The sequence below is a fragment of the Melanerpes formicivorus genome, unplaced genomic scaffold (genome assembly GCF_026170545.1).
Source record: "Melanerpes formicivorus ecotype bairdi unplaced genomic scaffold, bMelFor1.0.p_v2 SCAF_18, whole genome shotgun sequence".
NCBI classification, from domain to species: Eukaryota; Metazoa; Chordata; class Aves; order Piciformes; family Picidae; genus Melanerpes; species Melanerpes formicivorus.
Window position 1 is genome coordinate 7,172,500 of NW_027142370.1, and position 25,376 is coordinate 7,197,875.

At 41.6% G+C, this 25,376-nt stretch overlaps 1 protein-coding gene across 2 annotated transcripts; it reads left to right on the forward strand.

Annotated features, from left to right (window-relative positions):
- The first annotated feature begins 1,348 nt into the window (after positions 1–1,348).
- WDR1 (WD repeat domain 1) lies at positions 1,349–21,868 on the forward strand. 2 transcript variants are annotated; one of them, XM_068149479.1, is made up of 15 exons: positions 1,349–1,598; positions 1,873–1,994; positions 5,833–5,923; positions 8,878–9,025; positions 10,798–10,978; positions 12,768–12,845; positions 13,504–13,584; positions 13,703–13,936; positions 14,799–14,886; positions 16,457–16,613; positions 17,250–17,334; positions 18,308–18,418; positions 18,766–18,939; positions 20,041–20,185; positions 20,453–21,868. In XM_068149479.1, exons 1-15 carry the CDS (start codon positions 1,583–1,585, stop codon positions 20,560–20,562), a joined length of 1,821 nt encoding a protein of 606 aa, XP_068005580.1. In that variant the 5' UTR covers positions 1,349–1,582; the 3' UTR covers positions 20,563–21,868. The 2 variants fall into 2 exon arrangements, with proteins under 2 accessions (XP_068005580.1, XP_068005579.1); XM_068149478.1 differs by having other exon boundaries at positions 1,352–1,598; positions 17,247–17,334.
- Positions 21,869–25,376: the final 3,508 nt, after the last annotated feature.

Genomic DNA, 25,376 nt, shown 5'->3' on the forward strand with positions numbered 1-25,376 from the left:
CATGGGGTCTGTGTTGATAGGTTGGACTCAATGATCCTTGAGGTCCTTTCCAACCTAAGTTATACTGTGATTCTATTATTCTATTCTATTCTATTCTATTCTATTCTATTCTATTCTATTCTATTCTATTCTATTCTTAATGCTTTCCCCAAGCTTTAAGCCTAACTTCACTATTCAGTTCTGAGAACAACACCTTTCATGTCATAGGCCTAATGGTAAGCCTGCCACCAAACATGATTTGGCCATGATTCCCCAAGATCAGCACTTGTGACTTGAGTTGACCTGAAATCTCCATTCAATAAAAACAAACCCAAGACTCTGCCAAATCACAAGGAGGTTTGTGGACACATGAAAGAATTGCTAAGACGTGCTAACCAAGTTAAAAGTGAAGTCTCTGCAGAAGGAAAAGTAGCAATTCATTTATTCCATCCCTCACTAAGTGCTAAGAAATGAAAGCTCTAGGAAGACTGTGCTGAGTCTTACCAGACTGCTTCAGATTTGGATTCCCTTACTCACCCAGTCATCCCATAACTGCATGAATTCATCCCTGTACTTGACACTGGTGAGGCCACACCTTGTAGTACTATGTTCACTTCAGGACCCCTTGCTATAAGGACATTTGAGTTGCTGGAGCATGTCCAGAGAAGCCCAACAAAGCTGGTGAAGGCTCTTGATGGCAAGTCCTGAGGAGCAGCAGGACCCAGCTGAGGGGAGACCTCATTGCTCTCTGCAACTACTGGTAAGGAGGTTGTAGTGACATGGGGGTCAGTCTCCTCTTTCAAGTAACTAGTGATATGACAAGAGGAAATGGCTTCAAGTTTTGCCAGCGGAGGTTTAGATTGGAGATTAGATGAAATGTCCTGGCTGGGATTGCAATAGGCTGCCCAAGGAGGTGGTGAGCTTGTCGTCTCTGCAGGTGTTCAAAACCTGTGCAGACATAGCACTTCAGGACATGGTTTGGTGGGCGCGGTGGTGCTGGGTTGACGGCTGGACTTGATCTTAGAGGTCTTTTCCAACCTTAATGACTCTACGATGAAAACACATGGCCCCGCCAACCCGGCTCCCTGACGGCTTCACCGCAGCTTCCGCGCCTGCGCCACCCCCGCGCATGCCTCGCGGAGCCCCACACTGGGGATGGGACGGGCCCACGCATGCGCAGCCCGCCCGGCGGCGCCCACCCCGAGGCCGGGCAGAGCCGCCGTGTGGCGCGCGTCGTGGCTATTCCGCCCGGCAGCCGCGGCCTGCGCACAGCTCCCTGCTGGGGCGGGGCCGGCTCCTGTAGCCGCCCCAGTGCAGCCCCCGCCGGGCCCGTCCGAGCCGACGGCATTTCCGGGGGAGGGAGTGGGGCGCGGGCTGGCGGGGAGCGGCGCGGCGCTAGCCGAGTTGACTATATATGGTCAAAGGCAGGGGAGAGCGGCGGGCCGCGCGGCTGCTTCCTGGTTCGTGCCGCTGGGCGCCGCGGGGCTGAGGCGCCGCGGGAGCGAGAGGCCGGTCCGCCTGCGCTGCGCGGGGCTGCGCTCGCCGCCCTTCCCAGCCCTTCCTTCCCAGCGCCACCGCCCGCCGCAGTAACAAGTGGGCGAAGATGCCGTACGAGATCAGTAAGCTCCCGGCGAGGCGGAGCGGGAGGGGGCCGGAGCGGCGAGGTGCCGGGCTAGGGAGGGAATCCGGGCGGCGGCGGCGGTGGGGAGCCCCGCCGGCGAGGGACCGCTGGCCCAGAGGTGGGCGCGGAGCCGGCGGATCCTCAGCCCGCTGACAGCAACAAGTGACCGCGCCTGCCGGCAGGGCGGTTGTCTAGTCGGCTGTGCCCGGGAACGGGCGGAAATTAACCGGGCTTTTGGTTTTCATTCCCCCTCCTCTCTGCTTTTCCCACAGAAAAAGTGTTTGCCAGCCTCCCGCAGGTTGAACGAGGCGTTTCCAAAATTATCGGAGGTGACCCTAAGGGCAACAATTTTCTTTATACCAATGGAAAATGTGTCGTCATCAGAAACATTGATGTAATGTATCCTAATTTATTACGTTTCACAGTATAGAGCTTTTGCTAAGTTTCATTTTTATTTTTTTTTCGCAGCCCCTCTTCTGCGAGAGCTTGGTTCACACTTAGTGATTTCCATTGAGGTCATAGATCTGTGATCAGCAGCAGGGGAATGAGCAGGATGCATGACTCAGGCATAAAACCATGGGCAGCGACTGTAAAAACCTGTAGGAAATCTCAGTAAAACGTGCAGCCCTCTCCCCGGCTTTGCAGACGGTTTATAGACGAGAGACAGGTATATTCTGGTTGGCCCTGTTTGTCTTCTTAAGCTATTATGTAGTTGAGCGCTTGCCTGATAAATGAACTCTCCCGTTTGCTGTATTTGGCCTTTAGCAGACAGGAGAAGTGTGGAAATACTTGTAAACCCTTACGTCTGTAGCTTTTTTTCTCCCAACCACACACTTCAGGAATCCAAACAGTTGCTAGTTGCTTGACTCTGTAGCAAGCTGTCTGCAGGTTGAATTCTAAGTCCTGGCCACAGGGAGCTTTTCTCACCGATTAAATATTAGAATGCCCCAGTTAATGTTTTCAGTGATGTGGAGGTGTGGGATTTTTCTTCTCTGGTGGTAACAAGAGAAAAGTCAGTTACTTAAATAATTTCTTATCAAAGATGGCATCCCTTGGATGAAGTATGGAGGAAGCATTACATGTCAAGGCTGGATTAGAAAAAAATACCTTGTTTCAAAGTAACTGCTTGGTTTTTAGGAAGTCATTTCATAAATTTACTTTCCTCTTGCTGCAGATTTGACATGCAGTGGGGAGAGCTGCAAGGAAGGCAGGTCATACCCCTCTGGAATTTTTAGGTCTCCACAACAATGGATTTGTTTATGGCTGCTTCTGTAAATCACCTTTGTAAGCTGAACTTCTGTGAGCTGTTTTCCTGATTTATCTTATGCCCCCTCCTATATTCAGACATTTCTTCATTGTCAAGCTTTAGTACAGAAATGCCACTAATAACTTAATTCTTTGCAAACTTCTTGCTTGGTATCAGTTTAAATTCATCCACTGAAAGCCAAAATGAGCTTGCACTCTGGTTTCAGTGTCTCAGTATAATGTTGTTATACTAGTGTTTCATTCTTGGTGTCAAGAAAAGTTCAGTTTTCTGAAACCAGAAGCTCCAATTAACCACTGTAGTGGCACACAGTGTGATGAGAGAAGAGAGAAAAGCCACTCTGCTTAAGTTACAGTTTTTGCCCAAGCTATGGCTTGTAATCTCCTCCTCCCTTGCAATGTCATTGCATGCTCCTCTGGCCCTATTTTGGGGGTTAAATTGAAAGAAAACAACTTGCTTTTATCTTCCTGAATTAGCTTGCTGAAGATTTGCCCAGTGCAAGCATTAGTCCCAGCGTGAGCCAGAACATAAAGTGCATGGCATGATCTGGGTACAGGCAAGGTGGGATTGTGGGAGTTCAAATTTAGACTGCTTAAATGCTCAAAGGACGTTGAGAATAGAAGTCATAAACCCTGCAGGTTTATGGTGTAATTGATGTCAGTACACAAACTTACCTTAGAGTCTGCTACTGTTAATAATTGACAGGTGATGCTCTGCAGACAGCTACAGAATGTATTGTAGCACTGACACAGACTCACCAGAGCTTGTGCTATGGTTTATGTGTTGGAGAACATTGCAGATTGTTCATAACCCATCATGGAAATGTCTGCTCCTAGTTGAGAGCTCTGCCTTCTTTGAATAGTCTAGAAGCCTGTATAGTAGTTTGCAGCAAGCCAGTGGAATACTGGGAGGTTGGTGGGTAATCCGTCTGTGAACAGCCCTCCAATGGGGTGCTTGTGCTCTAATTAAAAAACCAGGTCATCAAAATGCAATCGCCTGTCTCAAGTCAGAAGTTATCTACTATACCTAGTCAGTAGTGATGAATATAGAGTTCAAGGATTAATGCTCAAGCTCTAGCATGAGCTAGAGGCTTCCTTTAACAAGAAAAAGTCCTGGGACAGTTCTGGGAAAGCCAAAAGGATTGGTGATGTTTGTAAGGTTTCATACATCATTAATATTGTATTGTTTTCTTGGGTCTAAACCTACTTTGAAGCTTGGAGCTTCAACTGCTCACTTTCATATGTGTCTCTGGTTTCAGTGTTTGAAATAAGCCACATAAGCTCACTCTTGTTGAATCTAGCATTAGGTACTGCATTTATCCTAGCAAGCAACATAATCTTGCCCTAAAATCTCTTTAGAAGTGCAGTATTTTGATCCTTGATAGGAAAAGCATACAAGTTAAACTAACCTTGTAAGCAGAAATAATATTATCAAATAAACAGCATTTATATTGACAGCTCTAAATTATCACCTGCTTTCCTGAATCTATTTACTCTGCCTTAAATTTAGGACTCTTACTTAACCTTTTAAGTCAGTGTGTTGAATCCAGCCTCTCATCTTAGCTTCCTGGACTCTTGGAAATTCTTGCTTTTAAATAGCAGCTTCTAGTGTTCTAGTGTATGCCACTACTAATGAAACCTGGGGGTGTTTGAGCTCCCTGAACTTTCAGGTCATGCAGCTATAGCGTGGGGAAAACATGATCTTGCTGAGATAAAATCCAGTTGCCCACAAAATAGAGAGTGACATGTATGCTGTAAATGTAGATGATTGTGACTTAAGTAGGGCTGTAATGCACTCAAGCAGTGCACAGAAGCAGTGAAAAAGAGCTGCTTCTTGTGTGAGTAAGCTGTGTCTCCTGAGAGGGAACAGCCAGAACTGCTCCTGAAAGCAGGAGACTGTCTGCTTTCTAACACAGAGCGGGTGTTTTAATTTTTCCTGATTGGATGGCTGAGTCATACCATAACATCAGGTGTTCTTTCTGGTTTGGTTGAATAAATCTGTATTAATTCTAGCAGTTAAAATGAGCCATGTGAGTCAAGTTTCTGGAACAGGAGGTTAACTGACAGAAAAAAAAATCCTAAAGAGGAAAGTATTACAGTAGCAACATATATGCACTCTATTTGGAAAGGGTTCAGAATGCCTTTTTTTATATACTATTAATATTGAGAGAAGATTTTGCCTTGGTGTCATCCTTATTTTCATTTGTATGACACCTCTGTAGTGTAGCACTGCTGATATGCTGAGCCACTGAGTCATTTCTATTGTCCTTGCCTTAAGCTTCTGAAAAAATGTTGAAGGCTGAAGAGAGAAAATTGTGATGGAGTGGCAGTGGGTTTCTTTCAGAATCCCACTACAACTGTTGACTCTAGGGAAAACATCTTTTCCTGTACTTGTCTATTAACTTTTTAACTGGATTGCAACTGGCAACAAAGAGCAAGCCTTGCACCCCTCATTGGTTACTGAATAATCTTGAGTACATGGTGGTGAGTAACAGCCATGCAGTCTGGTTAACTGCATGCTGAATTCTTGCACTCAGCTATAGTGGAACTTTTGGACGTGTTTTGCAAAGCACAGCTTATGATCAGTATTCTGCTTGGGGAACTGCCTTACCTGGGCCTCCCCCATAAAAAAGGAAGCCCAGTCCTTGGCCTGTTATTCTGGAGAGTGTTTTTCTGCCTTTCATGTGGTATTGGAGAGGAAAGGGTCACAGCCATTCTGGCTGTTAAAGGAAATACTTTCTCAGATGCTAGAAATCAGCCTGGTGTTTTTCTAATACTGGTCAGCAGTGTTGTGCAATCTAGACTGTGCTTCTCAATTTTAGATGAACTTAAGCCAGAAGGGAAGGACAGAGGGAAGGAGCATGAGGACAAGTTCTGAATATTATCTTTGAATGTCTGATTACTTTTTTCCTTAGAAAACCAAAAAAAAACCAGTTTAGTAACTCTCTTTTTTTAACCTTTTAAACTAGAATCCTGCAATTGCTGACATCTACACTGAGCATGCCCATCAGGTTGTAGTTGCCAAGTATGCTCCCAGTGGATTCTACATAGCATCTGGAGGTAAAGTATCAGTGTGTGCTGCATGAGATCTGTGGACAGAGCTGTTGAAGTGCTCAGTGCAAAACTTACTGGCAAAACTACTAATGCTTCACATGTATCTGCAGAACATACACAGTGTGATGTGCTTCAGTGAAATTATGTGTAGATGCCTGAGGGAGGAATCTTTTCTGTGGTTGTTTCTCTGCCCTCTTTCTAAAGCAGTGAGTTTAGTGACATTCTTGGTATTTTAAGAACTTATTTAAAACAAACAAATTAAACTTCTGAAAATGAACTTCAATGCTTTGAAGCTAGGAATTCAATATTCATTATATTAAGAGAACAAATATTAGTGTAATGAATTGCTGGTGTTCATGCAGCAGAATGAAAAGTTACTTCTGAAACAGAGGACTGTTGTTTCTGTTTATTAACAAACTGTGATACTCTGGGAGCAGGGGAGGGGATTCTAGAAGAGGGTATACTCTTTTGTTGGTATTGGTTGGCTTTTCCCCCCTCCTCCTTTCTTCCTGACTGAACTTGGCAAGGCTTACCATGATTTTCTTACACTTGTAAACTGAAGTAAAACAGCTTTCTTTGGTAAGTTAGCAGGGAAAGAGGCTGATTCTCAGTTTTCATGTAATGCACATGAATTAATAGTCTGACAATGGGTGATGTGAATTTCTACTTCTACAGCTTGATTTTCATGGATTATTGGGAGAAATGGTTTCAGTTTTTTGACTCAGCACTGACTAACCAAACCCTTTTTAACAGAAGCTTGCTTCAAACAATTGATCTGTTCTTCAGGAGTACTAGTGTACAGTTGATAAATACCATACTAAAGTGATAAATACCTTACCAAAGTTTCATTTTAAACAAGTAATTACAGTTAATCTATGGATATTTTTTTTAAATCAGCTTCCCATTGTCAGTTAGAAATGCTTCAAAAGAAAGTAATATGTCTAAATACAGGAATAATTTGTAAGTGATATACTTGAAAATAAAGCATTCTGAATATGGCCCCCTCAGAAGCTGAGTCCAGACTTGGGCACAGCTCTTAGCAGAATGGGAATTTTTCTCTTGGCAATTTAAAGGGAACACTGCTTTTAAAAATGCTCTATCCTTTTTGGCTTGCTGAGTCTCAGAAAGCAATATTAGAATATGTATCCTCTGAGTAATGAGGAACCTTTAAGAACAGTGATAGCATAGCATTTTCTGTAATTTTTTTTCTCCCTGTCTGGAAGGAACCAACCAGAGCCAGGATTTTCTTGGCTCAGTTTTGTGTGTGAACCATATGTCAAATTGAATACCTTCTTGAAATCCAGTTTGTAGTCTTTATTCTACAGACCTGATGTTCTTGGTTTGTGCTGTACCTAATCCTCAGAATAACCATCTCTCTTGTCCTTGCAGCTTTGTAGATTTCAATAATATAGACACAGCCTGATCTGTGAAGGTGTTCATTAATGGTCATCTTAAGGAAGCTCCTTATTCCTAGCAGAGTGTTTAGTTGCCTTATTTCAGAAGTTGTCTTGTCATACCCAAGTCAATAAGTCTAGGCTGCAATATTTCCCTTAAAAAGTGTCTTCTGCATGTCATTTATAAATAGTTTTATGATACTGCTGAGCATGGGGTCTGAAGATAGCACCAGGCTGTTTAAGCTGTTTCTAAGTATAACATATAAGATTCATTTCTCTGTCTATAAATCTGCATTATCTGTGCAACCTGCATTAATATTTCATGTGCTTGGTGAGACAGACCCTTGGCAATAAGCTTTGTGGCTTTTATGGTGATTTCTTGCAGCCATAGCAGATGTAGTAATGGGAGATACCACAAAGTTAAACCTATATGTAGCCTATCTATTAATAGGTGGAGCAAACAATTAGATTTTGAAGTCCACATTAAAATTCTGGTTCAATAGTAAATTCTCTAAGTAAAATGAAGGATTCTGCATCTGTCCTCTTAGCAGTAGAGATGAGTCCATGATGAGGTCCCAAAGATACAGGGTTGCTATATGTTTAAATTGAGCTGCAAAGATGCACCAGTAAAAAGGGAACATAACTCAAACGTTCTGCAGAGGTGAGAGGTTTATGTTTTAGCACAGGAACTTCTATGAGGGTCTAATACACACAGAATTTGCATGAGTTTCATTAGAGGTTTGCAAACCTGTCTGTATGGAACAATTCCTCTGATTAAAATACTGCCCCACAGTAATTGCTCTAAATACAAGCAAGCTTTAAGGCTGCTGAGAGAAAAGAGTGAGCAAGGAGAATGTCATTGTATTAAGTCTTAAATTGCTATGACCTGTGCTCTGCTTGCTGCTAGTGACATTACCAATAGTCTGTTAGATTCCTTTATAATAATCCAGATAGTGTTGCATGTGGATACTTGGCACTAAGTGCATACATGCTTCTGTGTAGAAAAAGTATGCCAATGAGTGTGCATGAATCAAGTGCTATGAGAAGTCTATGTCTGCATACACCTGGTATTTGTATGCAAAACAGGCTTGCTTTGCAGGTACAGAAAAGCTGAGCTATGAATTTGTGTCAGCCACTGTCCACCAGATTGCTCTCTCTGTAGCTGTAGAGTAGCTTGCCTCCCAGTGCAGGTGGGTAAGCTGTCTTGTAGCTGCTGGGGAGGGGACACTGGTTTAAGTTGGCTGGGCCTTTTTGGTGTAACAGATTCTTGCCACATACCAGCTGATAGCAGTAGAGTTCATACTCTCTTACTGTGCAGTTTCTTCACATATCTGTAAAAGTTGTCTCTGTCATTTATTGCTGCATGTCTGGCTAAAAGCATAATTCAGTGAAACAGGTGTAGTCTTCATTATTCCTAAATGAGGTGATTTGTAGTGTTTGTAATAGGGTAAGCTAATAGGTCTCTAATGCAAGTGTTCAGTGTAGCTGAAAGTCTGTATCCTAGCAGATTACTGAGACGTGACCAACTCATGCTGAAACAACAGTAATGCTGTTTTGTTATGGCAGATGTCTCTGGAAAGCTGAGAATCTGGGATACAACACAGAAGGAGCATCTCCTGAAGTACGAATATCAGCCATTTGCAGGAAAAATAAAGGACCTTGCCTGGACTGAAGACAGCAAGAGAATTGCTGTGGTTGGAGAAGGAAGGGAAAAGTGAGTAATTCTTATGTGTTTCTGCCTGTGTGTATTTACATACACATGCATACAACACACATGCTGTAGACCTCTGTATTTTAACAAGGCTGGCTCTTTAGAAAGTCATGGCTTGTTGCCTGTTTAGGCTTCAGGTTGTGCTGTTCTGCAGCATAATTCTTTATGCAATATATGACAGCTGTGAAACTACTTGGAAAATACAGTGCTGTTAGAGTTGCTCAGTTTAAAAATGGTGTGGGACTTGTTTGGTTTTAAGAGGTAGGTATTATGTGCAGTGATAGCTGTTTAGTATGCCTTTTAGTGGATTTTTTTTTGGTCTAATTCTGATAGAGTAGGAAGAGAGAATCACAAGACAATTCTCCCTCTTCTTTCACTCCTCTCAAATTGAGAGGACTTACTCAATCAAGTAAAAAAAATAGTGTCAGAATTTTGTGTCTCAGCAGCATGCCATATTCTTAGACCTTATGGTAATGAAATGAAAATCACAGCCAGTTGTCCTTATCTGACTAAACAAGGTGCCCATTACAGTCAGGTTTGTGTCCTTTAATGTTTAAAGACTAAGTCTTAAAGGTGGAGTCTAGACCAGGCAGTCTTATGCCTGTATGTCTGAAAACCATGGTGTGGTCCTGTTGTTTGACTCCCTGCACCAGACTGGAGGGAAAGTCTTATGGGGAGAGGCTGGGAGAGCTGGGGTTGTTGAGACTGAGAGGGGACCTCATCATACTCTGCAACTACCTGAAGGGAAGTTGTAGTAAGGTGGAGGTCAAGCTCTTCTCCTAGGCAACTTGTGACAAAATGAGAGGGCATGGCCTGAAGCTGTGCCAGAGGAGGTTTAGGTTGGATGTTAGGAAGCAATTCCTCACAAAAAGGGTAATCAGACACTGGAATGGACTGCCCATGGAAGTGGTGGAGTTGCCATCCCTGGAGGTGCTTAAGGAAAGATTGGATGTGGCACTTAGTGACACGGTCTAGTTGAGGTGGTGTTAGGTCATAGGCTGGACTTGATGATCTCAGAGATCTATTCCAGCCTCAATAATTCTGTGAATTTTTTTTCCCTTCCATCACCATCATGTACTGGTATTTGAGAGAGACTTTTGTCCTCTATCCCTCCTTCAACCCTCACCAGTCCCTGGGTAGATACTATGTATATTTGCTGTCCTACTTCAAACGCTGCCAGTTTCCTCTTAGGTGGATGCACTTTCAGTCTAGAATTTTGCTGAAGTGATTCTATAGAAGCCTTTTTGATAGCGGTGCTCTCAGAGGCTAATGCCACTGTATTGATTACACCTTTTTACATTTTTTTTAAAGGCAATTTGTAAGAACTGACAAAAATGCTGTTAGAAATCTTGTTCCTAAAACCTTGAAGTAATAATAGCTGTAGAAGTGATGGTACCCAATCTAGGCTAAATAATCAGATCAGTGATTTGATGTCATTGTTATCCTGGCTTTCGGCATTCTGTGCAGTGACTGGGCAGATGGAATAACTTAACTGCTTTCTTTTATAAATCAACAGACTTAATGAAGAATATCCTCATTTCTGAATTTTAAAGCCTTTATACATGAAATTTGTTTGTCTGTTCTTCAGCAAATGTCTCCTATTGAAGAACGGGATCTCAAATAGCCTTCAGGGAGCTATGATGGCACTCGCATGAGATTAACGAGATGACCTAATTTCTTTTGAGTGCAGTCAAATCTGCCGTTTGCAGATGCTGAAGGAGTTAATCTACATGTAACTTCTATGAACTGTAGTTATTGTGTGCTTTCCTAACTAGATTTGGAGCAGTGTTCCTGTGGGATAGTGGTTCTTCTGTTGGCGAGATTACTGGGCACAACAAAGTGATCAATAGCGTGGACATCAAACAAACGAGACCATATCGTCTGGCAACTGGCAGTGATGACAACTGTGCTGCTTTCTTTGAGGGACCGCCATTCAAGTTCAAGTTTACATTAAGTGTGAGTTTAAGTTCAGATGCAGCTCTGTTTAAACTGTGCAGCAAGTTGAAAGCTTTGCAAGGAGCCTGCAGCTCATGTCACAAATAGGTGTTATAAGAAAAGCTCTTAGCTCCCCCTTTTGAGGCGAGGTTGGTTACTGAGTGGCTTTCTTAAATCTGAGTATAGCTGAAGGCCTGTCTCAGGACAAGGAAACATAATTAAGAGCAAAATCTGAAGCATGTTTTAAATATATATTTTTTTTGGCTCTTAATCCTCTTTCATAACTTAAAAAGCAGAATATTTCCTTGGCCCTACTGGTGTTTTCTGAGCTCTGCTTCCCAGTGCAGAATTTCTTAATACTCTCCAAGGTGCCTGAGTCAAGAAATGTGGTGGTGTGAACAGAATTTTCCAATCTGCTTACTAGTGCTCAAATCTGAAATCCCAGGGCAGTTTAGAAAGGGTGAGTGCAGATACTTGAAAGCATAAATGATTTCTACAGCAAGGCGTGGGTATGTAACTTCTGTTTCCATATTCCATTTAACATTGTTTCTTATTACACTAGTTAAAATCTCTTATGTAAATTAAACAAGGCCCTTCTAATCTAAGCCATTCTCTGATTTAAGACATTCATTGTCACTTGAAGGCAAAGAAAACAAAATGCCTAAAGCTTCTGCAGCTGTTTCTGATGGCAGAAGATGTCTCTTGCCTCAAAAATACTACGTCAGAGATGCTCAATGTTGTTGCAACAGAACACTGAAAATGCTGAGTTCTTATTTTTAAGCACACAGTAGTAGGCTTTTCATTTTCACAATTATGTGCCTTGAGTAGTCTTCATACACTCCCTTTAGGAAGGATTTCATTCCAGTTCTAGAAAAGGAATTGTTTTGAGCTCTGCAAGCCAATGAAATGATGTAGTTGCTTAATATATTTCTGAACTTAAGTTGATACTTGCATTTTGCTAAGCTGGTTCTTTCAGAACTGAATTGCTTACAAGTGCTGTTTAGACCAGTATGTGATACAATCTTCCTTTTTAAAGTAATATTTGAGTGGATATATACAATTCTGTTGCAGGCTATTACATGGTTTAGTTTAGAGGTTGAGGTATCATCAGGAAAAAACAAATAAATCTGTAGTTAAGGAAAGTAGGTTAGAACCTGCCTTTCATAATACTAAAAATAGTCTTCCAAATCTCTTTGCATGGGAGCCTTGGCCTCATTGTGGTGCTTCCCTATTTAACACATGTCTTCTAGTTAGCATGGTTTGAATATTCTCCTACTGGTAAGTAGTCTATTTGGGGAGCATACATCAGTCTTGCCTGGTTACTTCACAGAGCTACCACTAAAGCAGGCACCCAGAAATGGAATTCCAGCCTGTGTCTTTTACAGTAAGAATGGTGAAGTACTATTCTGTGTCTAAAATTTAGTTCTATAGAGGAGTCAAAATCTCAAGAACACTGCAGAGGAATTCAGTGACCAGATGGGAAGAAATCCATGTTTGCATCTAGGCTGCAGCTGAGGGTTTTTTCCTACTTGTCCCTGAAATTATATACTCTTTCAGTTTCTGTGCTAATTTGTTTGAACTACAGCAGTACTGTTGACAGATTCTTCCCTGGGCTGGCCTCGATCCCCAGGATCCTCTTCCCATAGAGCCTAGACTTGCTGCATGGCAATTCTCTACAGGAGGCATTTCCTACACAGTTAATTTATGACTAATTTATGACTGATGAGTCCTTCTTTTGTTACTGGATTATCTTCTATGTAAAAAGATCTGTTCTGAATTTGGTGCGCTGATACTTACTATTTTCCTGCAGGACCATACACGGTTTGTGAACTGTGTGAGGTTTTCTCCTGATGGGAACAGATTTGCTACAGCCAGTGCAGATGGCCAGGTAAAAAAAAAAAACAAGGACACTCTCTTGGTAGTGATTTTAGCATAAGATTTTCTTATCCATTTTGAGAATGATTGTAAAATCTGTGGTGCTGCTTCTTTTTTGTGCGAAGAAATTACTATCTTACATTTTGAAGTATCCTATAAAGCTGTAACAATTCACCAACCACACTATTCCCATTCAGCTTTTTTTCCCCATCCCTGGCATATTGCTGCTCTTCCAGGTTGTTTTGGCAGGAATTGAGTAGAATTTTTTTGTTTCTATATATATATAATCCTTGTTAGGATTCTGAGAAGTCTGGCTGAAATGCTGAACTCATAGGTAGCAGCTGGCTGGCTCCATGTGTACTCCCTACTGATAAGGGCAGGTTTGACAGTGACACCATAGGTAGCTCCTCCTCCTTAAAAGGCAGATTCCCATGGCTGCAGTGCTGAGCAACTGCTGTCACAGCAAGAGTCAAAAATATAACATCTTCCAGAATTTCTCATGTCAGCATCTAATGTACAGAGTGGCTTACTGTGATTGTGTTTGATAAACCTGCAAGCATGCCATAGAATACAAGAATGATCTGAGCAGTGGAAGTAACAGTGTTGCAGTTCTTGGCTGTTTTTTCTGTTCCTGCTTTTCCCTTCAAGTCATGTCTATGTGTTCTCTTAAGATTTTTGTCTATGATGGGAAGACTGGAGAGAAAGTGTGTGCTCTTGGTGGAGGCAAAGCTCATGATGGAGGTATTTATGCTGTGAGTATCCCTTCATTTGTGCAAATGGTCTGTGGTATTTCATTACCAAGTTAATGGGCTGGGAAACCTTGCAGTAATAAATGCATTCACTATCTTGTGCTGACATTTGTTTTCACAGATTAGTTGGAGCCCTGACAGCAGTCAGTTGCTTTCTGCTTCTGGAGATAAAACTGCTAAAATCTGGGATGTTGGTGCTAATTCTGTTGTCAGTACTTTTAACATGGGATCAAATGTGCTGGATCAGCAGCTGGGTTGCTTGTGGCAGAAAGACCATTTACTGTCTATCTCCCTCTCTGGCTATATCAATTATTTGGACAAGAACAATCCAAACAAGCCTTTACGTGTCATAAAGGTAGGTTAAACTTCAGTTGTTGCACCAGTTGCTGCAATAAATGGCTCTGTGGTTGAAGTTGTCTCAATGGGATTGTAACTCTTGGAAAATGGCTTTGTTAAATTATCATTGCCAGATAAGGTGTGTGTGCCAGACCCTTATAAGTCACATGAGTCAAGGAATTAAAATGTCACCTGCATGATACTGTGCTTTGTGCAAATGCACAGACTGATTTTGGTTTCAATTAAGACTATCAGCTTAGCTTTCACAGCTTTTAAACTTTCTTGAGATGAGAAAAGAAATGAAACATAGAAGATTACCAGTAATGCCTCCTTCTACTGGAGATACTGTATTATGGACAAGGTGACCAGGGTTACTGTGCAAGTGAGCTTTATTTTAGGCTTTAAGGAGTTCACTGTCAGAGCACTCTCACGGGAACTTACATTTTTACATGAACTAGAAACAGACGTCCCAGATTCCTACTATTGCTGCTATAATCACAGCACTTATGTGGGTACATGACCATATTTAGTCCTTTTCCTTCAATCAAAGTGCCTGAAAAGCAAACTTTGTCCATGAAAAGGTCCCAAAGGTATTCTGGCCCAGTAGGCTAATGAGGATATTCACTGTGCTTACTGCTTCTTTTCAAGGAGCAGTACCTGGGAATAACTACACTGCAACAGCTAAATATCTATGCTGCTAATCAGTGATTTTTATGCTCAGTGATTCTTTTTGTGTGGTCTGGATGTGTTGTTTTTTAATAACTTGTGAATAAAATGCTGTTTCTGAATAGCCCATTACCCTTCTAAAATAGGTTTGATTTATGTATATGTGAAGATGAAAAGTTGCCTGTCAATAATTATTATTTGCCTGCTATTCACAGGGTCATAGTAAATCAATTCAGTGTCTTACAGTGCATAAAAATGGTGGCAAGTCCTACATTTACTCTGGAAGTAACGACGGTCATATTAATATCCTTTGAGCGATGGTGAGATTGGCTGTGGGGAGAGAACTGTCTGAGAGAACTCATTAGGAGAAGGAGAAGAAAAAAGCTTTGCCAAAACCTTGTTTATTGGACACAAGTGAATTACATCTTAAGTTTATTTCTCTTTTCCCTTGATTTTCCTATTTTACTGGCTGCCTTTAAACTTGACTGATCAATACAAGCTAGGTCTTAACTTCCAGTGTCACTGTAGTAGGTAGTATGGAAGGGCAAGTAAATTAGCAACTTGCAACTTGCTACAAATTGTGTTTTACCTGTATAGAAAGAATGATGTCTCTTGCTGTTCTATACAATAGGCAGACTGTATTCTGTGCTGAAAGTTAGGTATCTTGCTTTCTAGATGTTCAGAACAAGAAAGATAAGCTCCTGTTGATCTGTCTCTCACCCATTAACATGCATTTCTCTTTGCTGTTGAGTTTTTCCCTCGTTTGCATTAAGGTGTGGGCTTTGTATTTCTGTGGCTCTTTGTGTCCTTTATTTTGTGTCCCAATTGTCATTAGACTTTCTCACCACTGAAGAGAACTTGTACTTCTTTTGAGACTATTTCAACCCTGTTGGTTTCTGGAGGAAAACACAGGGAATGCAGCCTGGTTCCCAAAGGGCACATTGAAGGGTGAGGCTGGGATGTGTTCAGCTAGAAGGCTCCTGGCTTTTTTTTTTCTTTAGTCTTCTGAAGCTTATAAATAATTTCAATCCTGCATCCTGCTTGCTGTGATGCAGTAAAATGGTGTCACAGTGGCATAAACCATTAGATAGAAGTCTCCTTTCTTTGCAAAGCTGTAGCACCGTGTGAATAATTTAAACTGATGGTGTTATTAGGGAAAGCCATAGCTCATAGCTGTAATTCATTGAAAAGTATTTCCTGTTTTCACACATAATGCTAATAGTCTCTGCTACTATTTGTAGTAGGTTATTTAGCTCATTATAGAACATCAGACATTGGTTGAGCCCTAGTATAGGTTGCCCAGGGAGCTCATACCATCTCTGGAGATACTCAAAACAACAGAAGGATAGAATATTTTGGGTTGGAAGGGACCTTAAAGGTCATGTAATCCAGCCCCACCCTGGGCTGGACATCTTTAACTAGATCAGGTTGATCAGAGGCCCATCCAACTTCACTTTGAATGTTTATGGCAATAGGACATCTACCACCTCTCTGGGCAACTTGTTCCAGTGTTTTATCACCCTCAGTGTGAAAAATACTCTTTCTTCTATCTAGTTGAAATCTCCCCTCTTTTAGTTTAAAACCATCACCCCTTGTCCTATTGCAATAGGCCCTGCAAAAAAGTCTGAGACATCTTTCTTATAGGCCTTTAAGTATTGAAAGGCTGCAATAAGGTATCCCCAGAGCCTTCTCTTGTTCAGGCTGAACAACCCCAGCTCTCAGCCTTCCTTCATAGAAGAGGTATTCCAGTCCTCTGATCATTTTTGTGGTCCTAGAATGGGCAGTGTGCTGTAGCTGACACTGGTTTTGAGCTGTGAGTTAAACTAAAGACTCTCAACAGTATCTTCAAATGTTCCTTAATTCTATGATGCACATTATTGGGATTCTGAAACTGGAGAGAATGATGGCTTTTCTGGGAAAGGCCATACAAACCAGGTTTCTAGAATGGCAGTGGATGAAATGGATCAGCTAGTCACCTGCAGTATGGATGACACTGTGCGCTACACCAGCCTTAGCAAGAGGGATTACAGGTTGGTTAAAATCTTGCCTTTTATTCTAGTAGTGCTGCTCTGATTATTTTACAGCACGAGTTTTGTTAACTTATATGATATGGAATTTTGTGCTACAATTTACTCAGGTTTTAAGTTACCATGGAAACTGTAGAAATGACTGCTGTACCAGCCTTGCAAGAAACACGTTCCAGACTTTGCAGTTTGTCTCATCCCTTCCACATGTTAGATAGAGATCTGCCTTGTATCAGATGGCTTGCTTAAGGGAAGGGTTCATGTGGGGTAGTTAATAAATACCTATGGATATTGGTAATAAGTGTGGTTGGAAGGGGTGGGACACAGCTGTTTCTTCATGAAAACCACAACTGAAGCAAAAAGGAATCCTATTAAGGTCACCTCGTTAGAAAAGTTAGACTCTAATATAGTCATCCTGACTTTTGCTTTGAAGGTGTACTACCTGATCAAGATGCTAATGCTTTAAACACTAATCAGAAGGAAACTTTGCAGGTTATTACAGATATAAAAAGTTAAATTTTGCATGTTCTTGGTCACTAGTGGATGATGACTTGAATAGGCACTTGTAAATTATGGTAGGCATGGGATAATTTTCTTCTTTGGTCTTCCTGCTCTTCCACCTTGGCATACCTTCTTCAGTAGCCAGGATGCTGTGAAAATGGATGTTCAACCAAAATGTTTAGCTGTGGGTCCTGGTGGTTATACTGTAGTCCTGTGCATTGGACAAGTAAGTATTAACTTGTGGATTATCAACACAAATGCTTTGGTAATAATGCTGTGCATGGTAATGTGATGGTTTCTGACAAACCTATTAGTGTGGGATCCCCTTGCACATTGCTGAATTTCCTAGTAAGAGCTATGGGGAGTATAAATCAGCAGGATACTTGAGACTTGCCTTTTTGCATCCTGTTTTATGTATAGTTCTAAATTTTACATGGTCCCTACTGTGGATGCATCTGGATTTTCATCAGTTCAGCTTTGTGCCAGAAGGCTACAGCCTGGGTGTTGGTTTTGTTTGTGTTTTTTTTACTTCTAATCCAACTAACCAATTAACTAATGCTGTTGTACAACATAGGTAGCTCTACTTTCTTGTCAGTAGTACTGAGATCATGCAAACCCAGAAATTGCACCAAAACTAGCTTGGATCAAAGCATATTTCTAGAGATTTATGACTTCTTTATGAATGCTGTTTTGTTGGGACTTTTGGTAGTGTTGTCCATCTGAGTTTTTACTTCAGTTTTCCAGAGTACAGAACTGTATAGGAAGTAGCCCTTAAAATTTAACACTGAAGTATTAACTTGTTACTAATTTGGCTCTGCCTGCCTTCCTTCAGTAGTGAAGCAGGAAGGGACTAGGCATTGCTAAAAATACTGTTTGATCCACGTTTCTTTCATGTTCAGACCAAATGAGGCGAAGCTGAAGGCAGTAGGGCATGCCCTGCACTGCCTAATTTAGAACACACAAGTACTCCAGTACTGCAGATTAGTTACTCAACAAATCTAGGAATTCCTTTCATTTTTATTGTGTTTTTATGTGTGGGTTTTTTTCCAAACAGGAATTAATCTGTTCCCTTAAGATCAGAAAACTGTAAAATTCTCAGCAGTCAGAGCGGTTTTCTACTTGTGACTAAGCAGTGTGGTCTGGTCATGTCATGAGTATGTTTAAGGCACTTTGTCTTAGTTTCTGTTTTTCATTTACAGATTGTCTTGATGAAGGATAAGAAAAAATGTTTTGCAATTGATGACCTTGGCTACGAGCCAGAAGCTGTAGCCATTCACCCCGGAGGAGGTACAGCAGCAGTGGGAGGAGCGGTAAGGTTACCCTTCCTATAATTATACTACTTTGAACACTGGAACTGGTAAAAGAAGTATTTAACAGCATTAGGTGTGTAGTCTTGAAGTAGCAGGTGGCAGTTTGTAAGAACTTACTAGCTCTGTAGTTGGTATTCCTGAGCTTCCATACCCCAAGTTCTCCCACCAGTGTGACCTAACATTGATTTAAATATTTTAGCTTATATTTGCTGTTTTTAAGTTGTCAAATTATTTTTACTCGAGTCAGGTTCTTTAAACTACTGAAGATCAGCACTACCAGGTAGAATTGATGCAAAAAAAACTAAGTGCCTGGAATAAACCTTCCTCTTTCTATTATTTATTTGCAGGATGGCAATGTCCATTTGTATTCAATCCAAGGAACCACTTTGAAAAATGATGAGAAGACTTTGGAAGCTAAAGGTCCTGTTACTGACCTGGCATATTCTCACGATGGTGCCTTTCTTGCAGTCTGTGATGCAAACAAAGTTGTCACCGTCTTCAGTGTCGCTGATGGCTATGCGGTAAGAATGGTTGTACTGGGACTTTTGTTTGTTCAGAAGCCAACTGACTGGTATCTCACCTCCAAATCTGTTGAGGTGAAATGTAGTGTAGCTAGTGAGACCTAATTGTTGATGTGTATTTGGTGTTTCTGTGACTGTCGACCTGCTATTTTCATTTGGTGTTGCTTTCCACAGCAGCCTGTGTGAAGCCTCCAGATGATAGGAATAGGTGAGGAAATAAATGTACACTGTTAGGCTGGATACTGGGAAAACACTCAAACCCATCTAATAAACACATCAGAGCAGGGGTTGCATTTCCACAGGCTAGCAGTAGTTACATAGAAAAGATTGTGAAGTATGCAGGTTCCTTATTTGGGTCAGCTGAATCCCCAGTGTGTTGGAAAAAACAACAACATCCATGCCTGCCTGCTGGAGAATTTGTCTCTGTAAAATGGATAGGAGTACAGGCACAGTTTGAGAATAGTACAGTGCAATAACCTTTAATGAAGTAAATAAAACAGACTGGGCAATAAAGTTGTGCTGGCTGTGGCACACAGTTCAATGGTAAAATCTAAGCAATGAAAGGGATACATTCTATGATTAGGGCAGGGAATTTTGCTTCTCCTTTCAGTCCAGTGTCTCTCAACCAAGAACCAAACACTGGGCAATTTCCACTGTTCAGCAGAGCAGTCAATAATGTGTATCAGCCTGTAAAGTCATTAAGCTTTGGCTGAAACCACACTAAAATAAATGCAGGATGGAATTCAACAAAAGCATTTCATTTTCTGGATAAAACTGAAAGAATTTTGCTTTTTTGAAATCTGTGGAGCTATTCTTAAGGCCTCCAAGCAAGAAGTGATTTGTTGCACATGCAGTTTACAGGTCCAGCTTTCATAGAAAAGTCTTGGTAGTTTTTACAAAAGCTTTGGTTTGTTTGCCTGGTGAATGCTTAAACCAAGTGGTAGCACCATTTTCTGCCTTATATTTATAACATCCATCTCTACTTCGGATGTACATTGTCTGAAGTCTTGCAGTAGCTTGTTGTGATGCTATGTGTTAAAAGGGATTTCCTGGAGTAGTTTAATGAAATAAAACAACACTGTATGTCTACCTTTCAAATAGGAACATAATGTCTTTTATGGACATCATGCAAAAGTTGTTTGCATTGCCTGGTCACCAGACAATGAACACTTTGCTTCTGGGGGCATGGACATGATGGTGTATGTTTGGACTGTAAGTGATCCAGAGACCAGAGTCAAGATACCAGGTATGTTTTCCTCCACATCTTACTTTTGAAAGTTGCTGGTTGAAATCCAGTACAGCACCTCTTCTTGAACTAACAGTGAGAGGCTTTAAATGTCCCCAAACTAATTTAGCCTTTATGTTCATTTCTTCCTGGCTACAGCAGCCAGAACTCTTAGTTGCAGTCACTTTTAAAATATACCACTAGTATTTAATGCTGAAAATCACATTTGGAGTAAGTGCTGAAGTCAGCCTGGCTTTCCTAACTCTGTTGTTTTGTGCTGCCATACAGATGCTCACAGACTACATCATGTAAGCGGCTTGGCGTGGTTGGATGAACATACTCTGGTAACAACATCCCATGATGCTTCTGTCAAAGAGTGGTCTATCTCCTACAATTGAAATAAGCCCTCTCTTTGGAAGGACCTAATCAGGGACTAGAACTACTGCAGTGGAACATAGCATTTCTCTTAAAAAAAATCTGTATTGGCCTCTGGGTCTGCTATCATATCCTCATATCTTTACAGGGTGTTCATATCTGTAATTAAATGTACTTTGAAAGCTTTAGCCAGTAACAGTTTGCACATGAAAAGCACTTAAATTATGTCTGGAGCTTAACCTTTGTGCTGAACATTCCAGAGGCAACAGCCGAGCGAGTTGGTGTGAAAGATTTGGGCGTGAAAGATTCAAACTCAATCAGTTGCTCTTTTCTACCCAAGAGACATAAGACTGTACAGCATGAGAGTAATACTTCTCATTTTTCTACTTACAGAACATTTCTGTACTAACGGTCATAGTAAGAGTATTTAGTTGTGATCTGAAACCAATCAAGCTGTGTGCAGCTACTGTATATTGCTTTGCTTCTCTGTACTGCACCCAACTGTTGCCTCAGATATTTTTTTTTCTCTCTCCTCCAGATAACAAAATGGGGTACCTACATAATAAACTTTTTATGTATTTCATGTCAAAGTTCTGTGGTTTATTTGAAGGTGGAAAGTGTGGGATTTTGATGTACTTACTGTTGTGGGTATAATGTTTACAAATAATTGTTGTGGCAACCTCTTGCTTCAGAAACACAGTGTGTTACTGTCACGAGTCACCGATGTCTGGTCATTTCAATGTCGCAGGAAAGTCATTCTGTTTCAAAGATGAAAGAGACTTTCTGTTGGGTGGGAGGAGGAGGAGGTTCATGTTGTTGTTAAAAAAAATTATGCAGTACCACCTTTTGAAAACACAGGAATTAAACCAAGTGAAGCATTGTGATGACTTGAAGTGATTTTTGAGATGATAGTGTTTGCTGAGTAAGTTTTATGCCTTTGCATGTGCAGAACAGTTGCATGGAAGCCGTTGACTAATGCAAACTGATCTTGTGTTTAGTTCCCTTCTCAAACTCTACAGCACACTGAAGTCACTTGGAGCTAGCAGTCCGGCAAGGGTGGTGGAGGATACTGATGCAAAGTAGTAGGAAGACTTGTTACCATCTCAGTGGCCAAAAAAAGTTGTTACTGTCCAGAACTCTTGGAATACTTTAAAAAAACCAACCTTTTCTTTCAGTCTTCACCACTGTGATCACTTCAGCGCTCTTTGGTTTTTATGAAGCGTTCCTTTCTGTGTGGACTTGTATGTTGGTTTTTCTTTTTCTTTTTTACCAATCATATTTCTAATGACACTAATTATACAGCAAATAAAAGGCTCTTGCTGCTTCTCATACTGTGGACCATTGCTCAATTGCTGAAAAATGCTGCCTGTCCAAAATGACTTGTTTAATGGCATCTCTTTTGATGTAAAAGCGGTTCTTTGTAGGAGTGGTAAGCGACTAGCTTCTGGCATGCAAACCAGCTTATACAGCTGACTCTGGTTTTAGCTGAAAAGCAGAATGTTTTGCATCATGTTTCCTTTGTGCTTACTGCATCTCTTCCTTGAGAGTTTTATATGTCTGTCTGTTAATAATGCAAGGACAGGAGAAGTTTGCAAAAAGGTATGTTTGAAATTAGGCTTAAGATCCAAAAGAATGAGATTTCTCCGTCTCTGGCCCCTAAAACTTCTGCTGTTGTTGTGCCAGTCCTTGTGCAGTTCATCCATTGTTCCCCGAGTCTGGTGTGGAAGAGCTGCTATTGAATCTGCTCAGTGGGTTCCTGTTGTAGTTGAATCCTTGTCATTTAAATAATGTTTAAAAACTGGGTGGGGGGAGGCTATGCAGATGTCTATGGGCAAAGAACAGAATTCACTGGCAAATCCTGCCTTTTGTACAAGATGAGCCTGCTAGTGAAGTGGTTTTCTGAGGGAAATGTGTTTAGGCCAAATGGCCTAATTTCTGAAGCCTCCTACCATTGCCAGTGGATTCTTTCCTGCACATCAGAATTTGTGCATCATCTCTGAAAGGTGAGGTCTAGGACCCAGGTCACTTTTGTTTCCTGCAAGTCCTTGTACTAGCTGTTCATGCAGAGTTTCCTTTAGATAGAAACCCCTGTGTTTGGATGCCTGCCTGTGGGGGGTGGTTGCTCGTGCTTCAGCTTCCATTGGATTTGTTTATTGGCATAGGGCCTGAGCTTTTAATCCTTAAGGACTAATATGGTCTTTGTAGTTGGACAGCAAATCCTGACTACAAAACTGAAAAGAGATTCTTCTGGTGGACCAAATGTCATGGCACAAGGTGATTGTGGATCCAGCACAGGCACATCACAAACTTAGAGGAGCCCACTTGCACTGTTCTGAATTGGGCCCCTCTGCCCCAGAGTGAGAGTCTTAGGCTAAAGTCAAGAAATAGCAATGGGGCAGGAACACCTTAGCTAGAGTCTTACTTTATTTCACTTGCACAAAAGACACCAAAGTTTCTGAGCCTTCCACCAATACCCTAAAATGCCAGTTGTATCATCTTATACAACTTTTTTTTCCTAAAGGGGAAACAAATCCTGAACTTGGCTGTGTGAAACGAAAAACCTTTTCCAAAGAGAGTGTGGATCTCTCTGCAGCCAGCTCTGTGGCAGCAGGGCATTGCTGAGTTTTTCTCAACAGCCCTGTTCTGGAGCATGTAGACCGTCAGCCTCTGCAAAAATGAGGACAGCCATTCACTGTCAGGGTGGCTATAAAATGAAGGTGTAGAAATGGAAGCCACTCTGTTAGACAAATTCTGATTGTTCCAGCCCCTGTTTGGGTTGGTGGTTTGTGGTTTTTTTTTTTTTTTTTTGTTGTTGTTGTTTGGGGTTTTTCTTTCCCTGTTTTCTGTGGTGAGAGGGATGGGGAGGTGGCAGCTATCAAGCCCTTGGCCTGCTTTGGACCGGAGCAGGAATAGCCTGGATGGATTGTCACAAACTCCTGACTTCTGTTCTTCAGCACGCCTGTATAGAGTGTGGTAATCTCCAAAGGAAATACATGAGCTATGTGACATGAATATGAAATTAGGCTGTTAACAACAAAAAAGGCAAACAAAACCCAAAACTAAACCTAAAGTCCAGGTCCTGCTATGTCACAGGCTCTGTGTATTACAGTGCTAGTTCAGGCTCCTCAAGCCTCATTACTTGTAAAGATTTCTAGTTAAAGCATGAACATGATTTTGAGCTCTAGCTGGCAGTTCCTGGAAAGCAGGTTTCTCTTCACCATGACTGGCCCCTCCCCTGCTGTACAGTAGAAATGTAGCTTCATGAGGCTTGATATAGAGCACTGGAGAACTAAGGAGACCAGTAGCTCCTCACAAGGCTGTCTTGCAGGCTGCTTTTTGCTCTCCCAGTTTAGCAGTGTGATTTAATCCTGCTTGCCTGTTCCATTTCTGCCATGCTGATACAGAACGTTGGCCTTCTAAAAAGCTGGTCTCTACTGTCAGCCAGAAACTAATAGCAGCTGTTCTGTGGAATAGCATCAGCAAATCCTAAATGAGATCTTTAACTGGCAATGAGTAAATGGAAAGGTAAAGGGCGTCACAAATCCATTTGGAGATGGAAGTTGTTTGTTTTGTTGAAAGCTGGGCACATGATAGAATTATAGATAAATCCACCACAGGTGGTTGGGCATCTCTGTTCCTCTCTAAATGCTTTTGCTCTTAGTCATTAAAGCTTCTCAGAGTGAGGGTAATTGCCTCAAAATCTTGCTTAAGAAATGTATTGAAATAAGTAAGGTGCCAAAGGTGTGAGATCCTTCAAGCTGGAATTGAATTTTTTGAAGTTACCTTGCAAGGCAGAGAATCTAAGAATTTCTCTTACCACCCATGTCACTGCAGCTACTGTTTCATGGTTGTGGCAAAAGGAAGGATCTGATGATCAAACCTTTTCCCTATGATAAATTGAGCCATGGCTGTCTCTACAATGAAAGCATACTGAGGAGAAAAAGATGCCTGCCTTGTGCCCAGAAGTGGAAGGGTGCAGTTAACTGGCTGGGCGGAAAAGAAGCCAGTTCTCATATATATAGCAGATGCTTGTACTAAGAGTGTAAAGCACCTCAGAGAGGCCTGGAAATTATGCTAATCAGTGACCTGTAAAAGGACTCAAGTTGGAAGGGACCCATAGGTACCATCATGTCTCACTCCCTGCTCCTTGCAGGACTGCCTGAAAGTGTTAATTGCTGGAGATCCATTCCTCCAGTTCACATACCTCAGCTTCTAAGGGTATGTGGGAGCAGGTATCTGAAGTCCAGTCCTTCACCTCATCTGCATTGCTATCAGTGGTGAAATGTATAGCTATTAAGTGGTCAAGTGTGATTTTCCTGTGGCAAATCTGTGTGGCTATTCCTTTGTCCTGCAAGTGTTCAGAATTGAATTCCAAGGGGGAGTGCTCCTTCATCTCTCTGGGGCCTAAACTAGAAGGAAACTAGCCCTTGCTTCCCTGGGTCTTCCTTTTATTCAAAGTTGCATCACTGTGTTGGGTACATCAGACTTTTTCCAGCCATGATGTCTTTTTCAAGGGTGATAGATAACTTTATCCAGTAATCACACTGGCCAACTATTTCAAAAGCTCTGGGTGGGTCCCATCATATCCCTACGGATTTGAGTGCATCCAGTTCTGAGGTGGATCCTGAGGCTGCTTCCTCCTGGTGGCCACCTTTCTCCTTTTCAGAGCACACAGGGAGGTCTGGGAGCAGTCCTGCCTGTGAATACCAGGCCAAAACGTGATGAGTACTTCAGCTTTTTCTGTCACTTAGTGCTAGTTTGTTTCCCCCATTTACTAACAGACCCCAACATTTCCTGGAGAAATTGAAGAGAAAAACCTGCATTGTGCACTGTTAGA